Below are 10,620 nucleotides of genomic sequence, written 5' to 3' on the forward strand. Positions count from 1 at the left end.
TTTTGCATAATGCCCTCAAGGTTCATCCATTTCATAGAATTCAGAAGTAATTAAAAACGGGTTTAATTCTTCTCCCCTATCCCTCCCCTCCTTGCCCTCCTTCCCCACTTTTTAAAGACAAAGTCTTGGCTACACAGCCCAGGGTGGTTTTAAACTCATAACCCCCTTTCTGCCTCCAAGGGCTGGGTTACATGTGTGCACCATCACACTCATTTTTTACATTTACTATAGCAATACACATAATGAAGGTGCTTGCTATTTCCGATACAATGGGTAATGTGGGGGAAGCATGCTCCTCCAGACTTTTCCCATTTTAGACAAGATGAGTACATTACCTTTGTAAATCAATTTGTCTCTCTGCTGGAACTGCCTTTTTGGCTCCATCTTGTAGCTTGGGCGCTTTGGCATTCCCTGCCTCCAGACTCTCCTGGCTGCCTGCAGCTCTCTTCCTTCCCTTGCTAACAGGTTTATTTAGATCATCGTTTTTGGTTGCATTGCCCTGAGATTCAGATTTGGGGCGACGTCCTCTCCGGGGTTTGGAAGGAGCAGGAGGTCCTGACTCATCTACTTTCTCGTCTGGCTTTTGGATATTCTCTGCACCAGCTGCTGTTACAATTCTTTTCTTTCCTCTGTCACTGCTGATGTTGCCTTGGGTAGACTGATCAGAATTAATTTCCTAAAAGAGCACAAAAACAAATTTGTAAACATTAATCCCTCAAATGTTATAGTAAAATAGATTATAAATTCAATAATCTTTCCTAAAAGAGCACAAAAACAAATTTGTAAACATAAATCCCTCAAATGTTGTAGTAAAAAAGATTATGAATGAAATAAAGTAAACGGGTAGTTCTTGACTCTGCTGTCTTTCCCTCTGCTGCGGTTTTACAGGTATACATGAAACCTCTGGATATGGCTAAGTTTTGGTTGTGCCGAAAATGCTCTTTGCCTTTCTAGCTCTTAGAAAGTTCTTTAAACATGTCATTACATGTTATTTTGTGTGTGTGCACTTGCAGGGGTTAGCTCGCTCTCTCTGACCATGTGCGACCTGGGACTGAATTCAGATCATCAGGTTAACCGTTGTGAGTGGAGCCATGACAACAACCCCTTGACAGTGCTGTAAAGAGGTTGGAATACTAAGGTTTTTCATTAATTGCTTATATTACACAAAAAAGTAAGCTCCCAGCGGATAAGGCTAGCCGTGCAGCCCACCTTAGTTGTGTGTGGGTATACAGCACAGAAGAGGGGCAGAAAGCACCTATGAACCAAAGGAAGAGGGGGAGTGCTCTCAGCTCTTGAACTCACTGCCCCTATGAGCTCAGTGCACAAGATCAGGCAGACAAGATGAGAGCAGTCGGGTGAGCAGCACTGACTGGATTCAAAAGATTACAAACAAACAAAATGTTCCCCTCCATGAAAGGTAACAGCCTGACCCTTCTGTCTTTCTCGGGCAGACACCCGTGACAGACACACAAACACCAGTAAGACTCACAGACACTCTACTTGATTTTCCATCATATTCTTTAGTTTACTTTGTTTACTAAGGCTATTCTCTGAATTTTCATGAAAGGGATATTTTCATAATGCAACATAGCTTTATTATACTGCCTCTAGAACAAAAGAACCTCTTTTGTTTTCTTATTAGCTGCTGCATTACTGAAGTTTTTTAAAATGTGAAATCTATATTTAACCCATTGTTACTACGCTTTAAAATTTAGCACTAGCCCAAGTATGATTTTACAAGTAACAAGATCCCATGTCATGAAAACAGGTATCATGGGCTTCAGAAAAAGCAGTAACAAGGCAAATGAAATTGGCCTTCTCACAGGAACTTTAGGAACAAATTATAATTTTAATTGTTCTAATTCTATTTAATTAAAGCAAAGAGAAGCTTGACTTGACATACACTATAACCCCAGTATGTGGAAGGATGTGGCAGGAAATGGCTATAAATTTGAGGCCAGCATCAGTTACAAAGCCAAGTACCAGATAAGACCAGATTACACATTAAAACAAAAAAGAAAAAAAAAAAAAAAAAAAAAAAAAAAAAAAAAAAAAAAAAAAAAATCAACAACCAACAAAAAAACCCAACAAATAGAAGAGAATGGTCATTGTGCAAGAAAAAAAAAAATTCATCTTTTCAAAATTTCATTTTTCCCAGAAAAACATCTCCAGAATGGGTGGGGCTTACTTGAAATCTCTCTTCAAGGATGGGCATCCAAGTGCTTCCCTAAAGTAGTCCACAGAAACCGCACCCAACAACTCATAATGGCTCAGAAAAGGACTAGACATTAAGTAATTTGAAGAAACAGGGAGATTCCTGGGGAAAACAACCTCTGTCAGTCACACAGTCAATGTTTTTATTAACTGGGGACTTAGAGCCCTAGACCTGGGTAGGTCCTCTATGGCTGAGCTAAGCCCAAACCCAAGCAATATGGCAACTGATGTGTAACTTCAACACTTGGGAGGCTGGGGCACAAAGATTTCAGGTTTGAAGTCAATCTTGGCTATAAAGCAGATAGACCCATAAGGCCACATTCACTTATGCAAATTAGGTGCACATGCATGTGTAAGGAAACCAAGTAATTAGGAAGATAAATGTGGAGGGAGACAGTTCTGATAATGTCTCTCACCTGAATCCATGTGGTGTGAGTTCTTTGAGCATTCATCTTTATGTTACTATGTGACACACAGAGCAAATACAATGAGTTTTTTGTAAATATGCACAGCTAAGTTGGATGTAGTGGCATGTACCTATACCCTTAGCATTTGAGAGAGTGAGGCATGAAGATGGCCTGAACTCAAGGACTTGAAATAGTAAGGACCTGGGCAGTTGGGACTCTGTCTCAATAAAATCCTTCACCAAGACAAGTAATAATGAGGCCATGAATGTACTACATCTGACTACTGTAAGTATATATGACCCAATGTCTATAGCAGTGTATGTAGCTTCAGCTTCTTTATGCCCAGCCTACTTAACTATATAGGGATCCCATAGTAAGCAGACTTATTTCTTTCTGTACTGCAAAGAATTATGGCAGTGAGACAGTCCTGATTTTTGTCTAGTAATATGTTATTTCAAGCCATTCCTACTTGTAGTAGGAGATGAGCTACTTCTCATTAAACAAGTTAACAGAAAGTTAATGAAGGCAGGCAATCTAAATCAATTCAAGTCAACGAGCGGCAGAGCACATACAAGATCTGACTCATCTGATATTGTTTCGCTTCACTGCTTTCTTCCCTGTGAAGAAGACTGGGAAGGAATGGGAGTGGGGCTCCATGAGCTAGTGTAGGGCTTAGAGTACTTGTTATTTTGCTGACCCTGGGAAATGCCAGTTCCAGAAGACCTGAGAGCCTGTTCTCATCACTGTGGGCACTCGTCACACATGTGGTTCACTGGCATACGCAGCAAAACAATCACACACATAAAACAAGATTAAATCTTTTAAAAAAGGAAGAAAGAAGATGAGGAGGTGGGGACCAATGCTTCTGAGGAGGACCCAGGTTCATTCCTAGCACCAACATGGCAGCTCACAACCACAAATTCAAACCCCCAGGGATCCAAATTCTTCTCCTGGCTTCCACAAAAACTGCAAGTCATTCATACATACATACTGGGTAACACACGATGGATGGATGGATGGATGGATGGACAGACGGACTAATGGAAAGTGAATGGGTGAGCTGGATGTTCCAGTTTGAACGTCATGGTAGAACATGTCTGTCATGCCAGCTATCTGGTGGCAGGAGGGTCAGGAGTTAGAAGCCCCTGTGGCCACAGGAAGACTGAGGACATGACTCGGCACTGCTGACACTGAGTTCCATTCCCAGAACATAAGCCAGAAAAGTTTATTGAATGGCAAGCATCTGTAAGCCTGGGTCCAGCCAGCCTCGAGTAAGTTGAGCAGTACAAACCACAAGAGACTTTGCCTCAACAACATGGAAGGAGAGAAATGACTCCTTAACATTATCCTTTGCTGTGTAGGAAAGGAACTTGGGTCCTCTGAAATATCAGCGAGTACATAACTGCTGAGCCATATCCCCAGCCCTGTCTTGTGCAAATTTCAGAGATATAAACAATGGAATAACATTTACCTTATTCTTTACAGTATCAATATTCTTTACAGGTGTGACAGAAATTATTCTCACAGGATTCTCCTCATTTTCACTAACTCCAGTTTCTGACGCCTCTGAACTCTGTTCCCTACTAGAAAGACAGACAAATAAACAAACAAAAACAAAACCAAGGCCTTTGAATTTCAGAAATGAAATAATCGATTTTATTTATTGATCGGTTATATTACTATATATCCACTTGCCTGAAATTCCTCACTGGTGTTCTAGAATGTATTTTGGGGAGTGTGCTATGTAATGTGGCATTTAGGATTGTAATTCCAGTATTCTAGAGGCTGAGGCAAGAGGCCTGCCACAAGCACATAGACTGACCCATAACAAGGCACTGGATCAAAAAGCACTCTTTAAGCAAGGTATAGAGATGTGCACCTTGAATCCCAGCACCCAAGAAGCAGACGCAGAGGCAGGTGAATCTGAGGCCAACCTAGCCTAAATATCAAGTTACGTGGTGAGACCCTGTCTCAGGAAACATACACTACACTCTTGAGTCTCATTAAAAAACCCCTAATCACATGAATATTATAATACTTTTACATAAGTCCATCCTATGATCCAGTGCCTTGAAAATAAGTTGAAATATTATGCCAAGCAAGCAGTGAGCAAGAAAACAAGATGTATTCAGAGAAAAACAAATTGCCTTGAACGACTTCCGGCTGAAGGACTCAGCTCTGAATTGGCGTTAATATTGCTTCCAGTCTCTGTGCCGGCGCTTCTAACATAAGGCTTCCTTCCTGTTGCTGATAAAGGCTTGTTCACTGTACCTAATACTCCAGTAGGCTTTGGCTGAAGAAAAAAAAAAAAAAAGAAAGAAAAGAAAAACCACACACTTGTTATTTCACACCTAAAGGGAAGAAATATGAAAAATTTTAGAGAGCTAAGATGTGTGCTTTAATGTTAAGTCGTTCTGTTCGAGGAGTGTTATCTGAAATGATAATTCTGAAAACAAAACAAAACAACTATGGTTCTTTTAATAAAAGCAAAAGCAAATCCATTAACTTCACTTAAGGCAATACTACTATCTCATTGTTTTTTATCTGTTATTTCTTAATTGAAACAAAATATACCTCCAAAACACAGAAACTAACGACACACTTAACTTAGAAGTAGACTATTGAATACATACTTTTGTATCACCTCACTTTTATGAAATACAATCTTCTGATCGTTTTAGCCTTTCATATTAATCTCTTTATTCTCCTCCCCTGAGACTCTCCATGTAGCCCTCACTGACTCTGTAGACCAGGCTGGCATTGAACTGACAGAGATAAATCTACCTTCCTGAGTGCTGGGATTAAATTCATGAGTCACCAACACCTGGCTTGTTTGTCTTTCTGATCTACTTCTATTACTTATGAAAATCTGCCCTAGATGAATTTTAAATGAATTTGAGCTTCTCACTACTTTAAGACTAAGTGGCAATTGTGAACAGTGGTTAATTGCAGAAAAGATCTGAGAATACCAACACACAATGCTTCCCCACAAACCTGGGGGCAGAAAGCAGAAAAAACACACATTAAACAAAATCCCCAAGCAATTATGTATATACAGTACCTTTCCTGTTAACAGAAGAACTCTTGTCTCTTCTGAAATATAGCTTTTGTCATTACAGAAGTCCTATAAAAAAAAAAAAAAAAAAGAACAACAACAAAACCAAGCAAAGGTAGCAGTGTTATCATCTCCGTGTTTCCAGGCTCTGTGCTGCAAGGCCGTGCACTCTGCTCACACAAGGTTAAGACTAGACAAAGGCAGGAGGTGTACTTTCCACTCCATTGTGGCACTACTATACAGAGAACTGCATAGCCTTGGCAAGAACTTTCTAGAGACATGATATCCTTGACTTTTTAATTCATTATTTTATTCCTTTTGAAACATGGTTTCTTTCTATAGCCCTGGCTGTCCTAGAATTGACTATGTAGATCAGATAGGCCTCAAACTCACTGTTGTGCCTTCAATGTGCTGGGAATAAAGGAATGGGACTCCAAACCAGCAACACCTCTTTTATTTTTATGTATATGAGTATTTTGCCTCCATCTGTATTAAGTGCACCTTGAGTTAATTGTGCCTGAGAAAAAATCACTTAAATAAACTTCATTCCTAGTTTTTCATATTGTCCAAAGTATGATTGCCACCCTCTATTATAAAATCTACTTTTCAGCTGATAAAATCAACAATATTTATTCACTGACACCTTAAATTTATATTTTTCAGGCAGTCTCCTGTAAATCAGATGTAGGGTTTCAGATCCTTCTGCCATACCATGCCAGGCTTATCCTAGGCACTTATATTCATTAAACAATTTCATAATGCATTTCAATGATAGGAATTGGGAAGCTGAGTGCCTGCCATCTTAAGTAACAATATTCTGAGGTGAGTAGAGTTGATTTCCTTTATTCCTAGTGCTGGGAGGCAGAGGCAGAGGCTCTCCTATGGGAGGCTCCTGAGCTCTAATGACCATGTGTCAAAAGCAGATACTTAGTTTTTAGAACTTGAATATCTATAAAAGACAAACTCAGTACAACTACAACAACAAACATTCCTTGACACTAGTGATACCAATTAGTTAATAAACAAGTTCAATCAACTGTGAATACTGATGTCTTGCTGAATTATGTCAAAAATCTAAGCTTTTAGGGGGTAGGAGTAAGAAGGAACCCTGGTGGACTTGGAGCTAGATAGGTAGACTAGGTCAGTCTTCCTGACCCCAGTGTTGGGATTAAAGTTGTGCACCACCATACAAAACATCTGATGATTCTCCATTCTCCTTACTAAATATTCTGGGCATGACAAATAAAGTACAATAGTGTCACGAATATCCGTACCAATACCAATACACCATCACTTGGGAGGCTGAAGCAGTAAGATCACTCGCCATCAGGAGACAAGATCACCCTTGGCAATACAACAAGACCTAATCTAGGGAAAAACAGGTGGGCAGTAGGGTGCAGTGGACTGGTTTACTAATGTCATTTAAAAAATTATATAGCCGGGCGTGGTGGCGCACGCCTTTAATCCCAGCACTCGGGAGGCAGAGGCAGGCGGATTTCTGAGTTCNAGGCCAGCCTGGTCTACAGAGTGAGTGCCAGGACAGCCAGAGCTACACAGAGAAACCCTGTCTCGAAAAACCAAAAAATAAAAAAAAATAAAAAATTATATAAAGTACATTGTACACTTGCATGACAACTTCTTCATGTAGCAAGGTATAAGAAAGTGTGTCTGCCCGTAGTTGTTGAGAGCCCTGAACAAGTGGCTTAAATGTGCCAAGAGTTGAGCTGCATTCTGTTTCTCTCTCTGTGCTTTGTTCCCTGCACCCTGAGGATCTTGTTATGTGTATTTAGCCTGAGCTCCTTAGTGAAAGCTAGGACTAAAAATGTTTGCCATCATGCCCATTTTACCAAAAAAAATTAATTAATTAATTAATTAATTAAACATTTAAAATTCTGAACATCCAATTTTACTTAATTTGCTTATAAAAAACCTATGTAAGCCTGGTGCTCTAGTGTTAGACCTTACTAGATTAAAAGCAATGTTAGAAAACAAGTAAGAAAGCGGCATATAATGAAAGAAAAACTGGGCAGACAAGATGGCTCAGTAGGTGGGGTTGTTTGTTAGAGGCCTTCATCTTGAGTCTGGTTCCTGAAACCCACATGGGGGAAGGAAGGCTGACTCAAATTGTTCATTAACTAACATTTATTTAATAGATTCAAGTGAGAACTACAAATACCCTAATATCATTTCTTCCTTTCCATCTGCCCACCCACCCATCCTCTGGCCTTCTGAGTGCTGCCACCCCACTGTGCAGCACAGCACGCCTGGCCTGAGTGCACTGCACAAAGGAGCTCAGGCTGGAGCTTCTTGCCCAGCACATACAAGGCCCAGGGTGTAATTGGCAGAACACACAGAAACATAATTAAAAACAAACACACACCACAAGTAGTATTTATTTTTAATAAAAAAAGGATAAATTTTAAAATCTACTATGCAGAATTAACATCAGAACAGTAACAGAAAGTTAACCTGTCTTCCATTCCTCAGTAAGTTTAGAGGTTTTATTTTTTTTACTCTGACCTTAAAACTATCCAATATTCGTCACCAGTACTAACTGAAATTTAAATCACTTTTACTATGACAGAGAAATTATGTGAGGAAAATTACCTTTTCAGGCTGTGTAAAGAACTTCATTGGGAGGACTGGGTCCTTTGGTGAGTCTGCATTGCACAAAGCACTTTTACTATTTATAACACACAGAGCCACGTCACAAACCGTATAAAGTTTCTAAAGAGTGAGAAAAAAAATTACATAACAATCAAAGCACCAATCCCATCACAGGTATAATCTGAAGTTGTAAAATACAAATGACTACTTGCTTGTTAACATTCCATTTCTGCTCAGTATTCTTAGATTCCCAGTAAAAGTATCCATTTTCTCTCCCTAGAAAGAAGTTTCTACCAGAAAGTGCCATCTGTTTTATCAGTATTTGTCTTCCTGTCTTAAGTCTTAATGCCTTTCTAGAAGGTTAAAGGTTTCCAGAAAATGAAATTTTGCCAGTCTAGGCATTAGAAAGAGATTCAAAATCAGGGATGGAGATAAGGCTTAACAGCACTTGTTTCTTCAGTAGATATTGTGAGTTTAGTTACCTACACCAACATGGTACTCACAACCAGCCATAACTCCATTTCTATCTAGGCCCTCTACTGACCTCTATGGGCACCACACACTTGGCACACATTCACACATGCAAACCACTCATAGACACACACACATACAAAAACAAAACAACAAAAAAACCCTGAAAAAAAATTAAGTTGCATGAATATATTCTAATAAACACTGTAATTTAAACTATGATATACTTGTGGAGGAAAAGCATGGGTTGGTGTATTCCCTGTGTATCCATTGCCTTACTTCATTTGTCTTGGATTCATCGGGAGACTGGGCGTCTCTGGTTAGCTTGATATTCTCTGCCATCTTTTTCATGAATGCATGGCTGTTGTTTTCATTCTTTGTCATTAAGACTTCAAGCATAAACCACAGGCACCTAAGGAGAAAATACATTAAAAAGGATAAATGAAGATGATTTTTTTCTCAATGGATTAAGTCTTCAATGAAAAGTTTGGCTGTCAGCATAAAAGAATATCAAAACAGTAATATACCATTTTATTAATGGTATCGATTTTAAGTAGTTTTTTTTTTTTAAAAGATATGGTCTCTTGTAACATGCTGGCTCATTGTGTAGTTCGAACTCATCTTTCATTGAGTGTTAGGATTACAGGTATACTATATCTGGCTCAAGAGGAAAAAGTCACAAAATATTTAAAATAAAACTGCTTGGTTTCCGTCCAGTTTCCAGCATGATTTACATATAAGAGCACCTGCTTCTCACCGCTGGAAGGGTAGAATGAATTTGGTAAAATTATCTGAGGGCCTAGGCAGAAAGCCTTAAGTTTCTTCTCACAAACTAGGCATGATGGTGCACACCTAAAAGGTGCAGATTCATGGTCAGCCTCACTACCCAGCTGACAGGAAGGAGCCCAGGCTGGGCTAAACTAAGCTAGTGTAAGAGCGCAGGTCAAAGTGTGAAGTTGGCAGAGTTCTATTTAGATGAGAATGGGCTGTAAACAAACCAGTGAAGCATCACCCTCCACCAGATTTCATCCACGAGAGAGATCACGTACCGCAAGGTTTCAATAAAAACATGGAGTCACTATAATTTTTACACTTCTATAAAACACAAGTGACATAAATGTAGCAGGCCTCATGTATGCAACTGTGTGTGAATGCAGCATTATTTGAACAAGTACGTTGAACTGAACAGTGGTGACAACGCTGGAGTAGTGCACTGCATAAGGCTGAGGCCCTCAGTATGCTAAAGTAGACAGTTACTAATTCCATTAATTCTCTGGGGTTCAGAATCCCCTATCCTATTAACTCCTAAGATTCCTGATCCTTTACAAAGACCAACAGCATGAGAATTACTGTTAGAAAGGAGATGATGAGGAAGTATTCTCTCTGCCGTAAGAGTATGAGACTTATTCCTTTTACAAGGTTTTTTTTTTCTTTCTATTTTCTTTTCTTTTTCTTTTTTAAAAAGGGATGGGGGGTAAGATTTTAAATATGGGCTGGAGAGATGGCTCAGCACCATCAGCACTGACTGCTCTTCTGGAAGTCCTGAATTCAATTCTCAATAACCACATGGGTGGTTCACAACTACCTGTAATGAGATCTGATGTCCTCTTCTAGTGTGCCTGAAGAGAGCAATGGTGTACTCAAATACATTAAATAAATAAATAAATCTTTTAAAAAAATTTAAAATATAGTCAGGTATTGGTGGTGCACACCTTTAGTCCTAGCACTTGGGAGGTAAAGGCAGGCAGATGTTCAAGTTCAAGGTTAGCCTGGTCCAGAGAAACAATGTCTCAGTAAAATAGAAAGAAAGAAAGAAAGAAAGAAAGAAAGAAAGAAAGAAAGAAAGAAAGAAAGAAAGAAAGAAAG

General features: G+C 39.3%; 1 protein-coding gene across 1 annotated transcript in view; it reads right to left on the reverse strand.

Annotated features, from left to right (window-relative positions):
- Positions 1-330: 330 nt before the first annotated feature.
- The window catches only part of Pds5a (PDS5 cohesin associated factor A), an 81,628-nt gene continuing 71,338 nt past the window's right edge, over positions 331-10,620 (reverse strand). Inside the window, exons 26-31 of the mRNA XM_029477785.1 lie at positions 9,034-9,166; positions 8,284-8,403; positions 5,683-5,745; positions 4,769-4,914; positions 4,093-4,201; positions 331-676 (exon numbers count right to left, since the gene is read on the reverse strand). Of these exons, the coding sequence (XP_029333645.1) occupies positions 332-676; positions 4,093-4,201; positions 4,769-4,914; positions 5,683-5,745; positions 8,284-8,403; positions 9,034-9,166 (916 nt within the window). The 3' untranslated portion in view covers position 331. The remainder of the gene's footprint in view (positions 677-4,092; positions 4,202-4,768; positions 4,915-5,682; positions 5,746-8,283; positions 8,404-9,033; positions 9,167-10,620) is intronic.

The sequence above is a fragment of the Mus caroli genome, chromosome 5, assembly GCF_900094665.2.
Source record: "Mus caroli chromosome 5, CAROLI_EIJ_v1.1, whole genome shotgun sequence".
Lineage (NCBI taxonomy): Eukaryota > Metazoa > Chordata > Mammalia > Rodentia > Muridae > Mus > Mus caroli.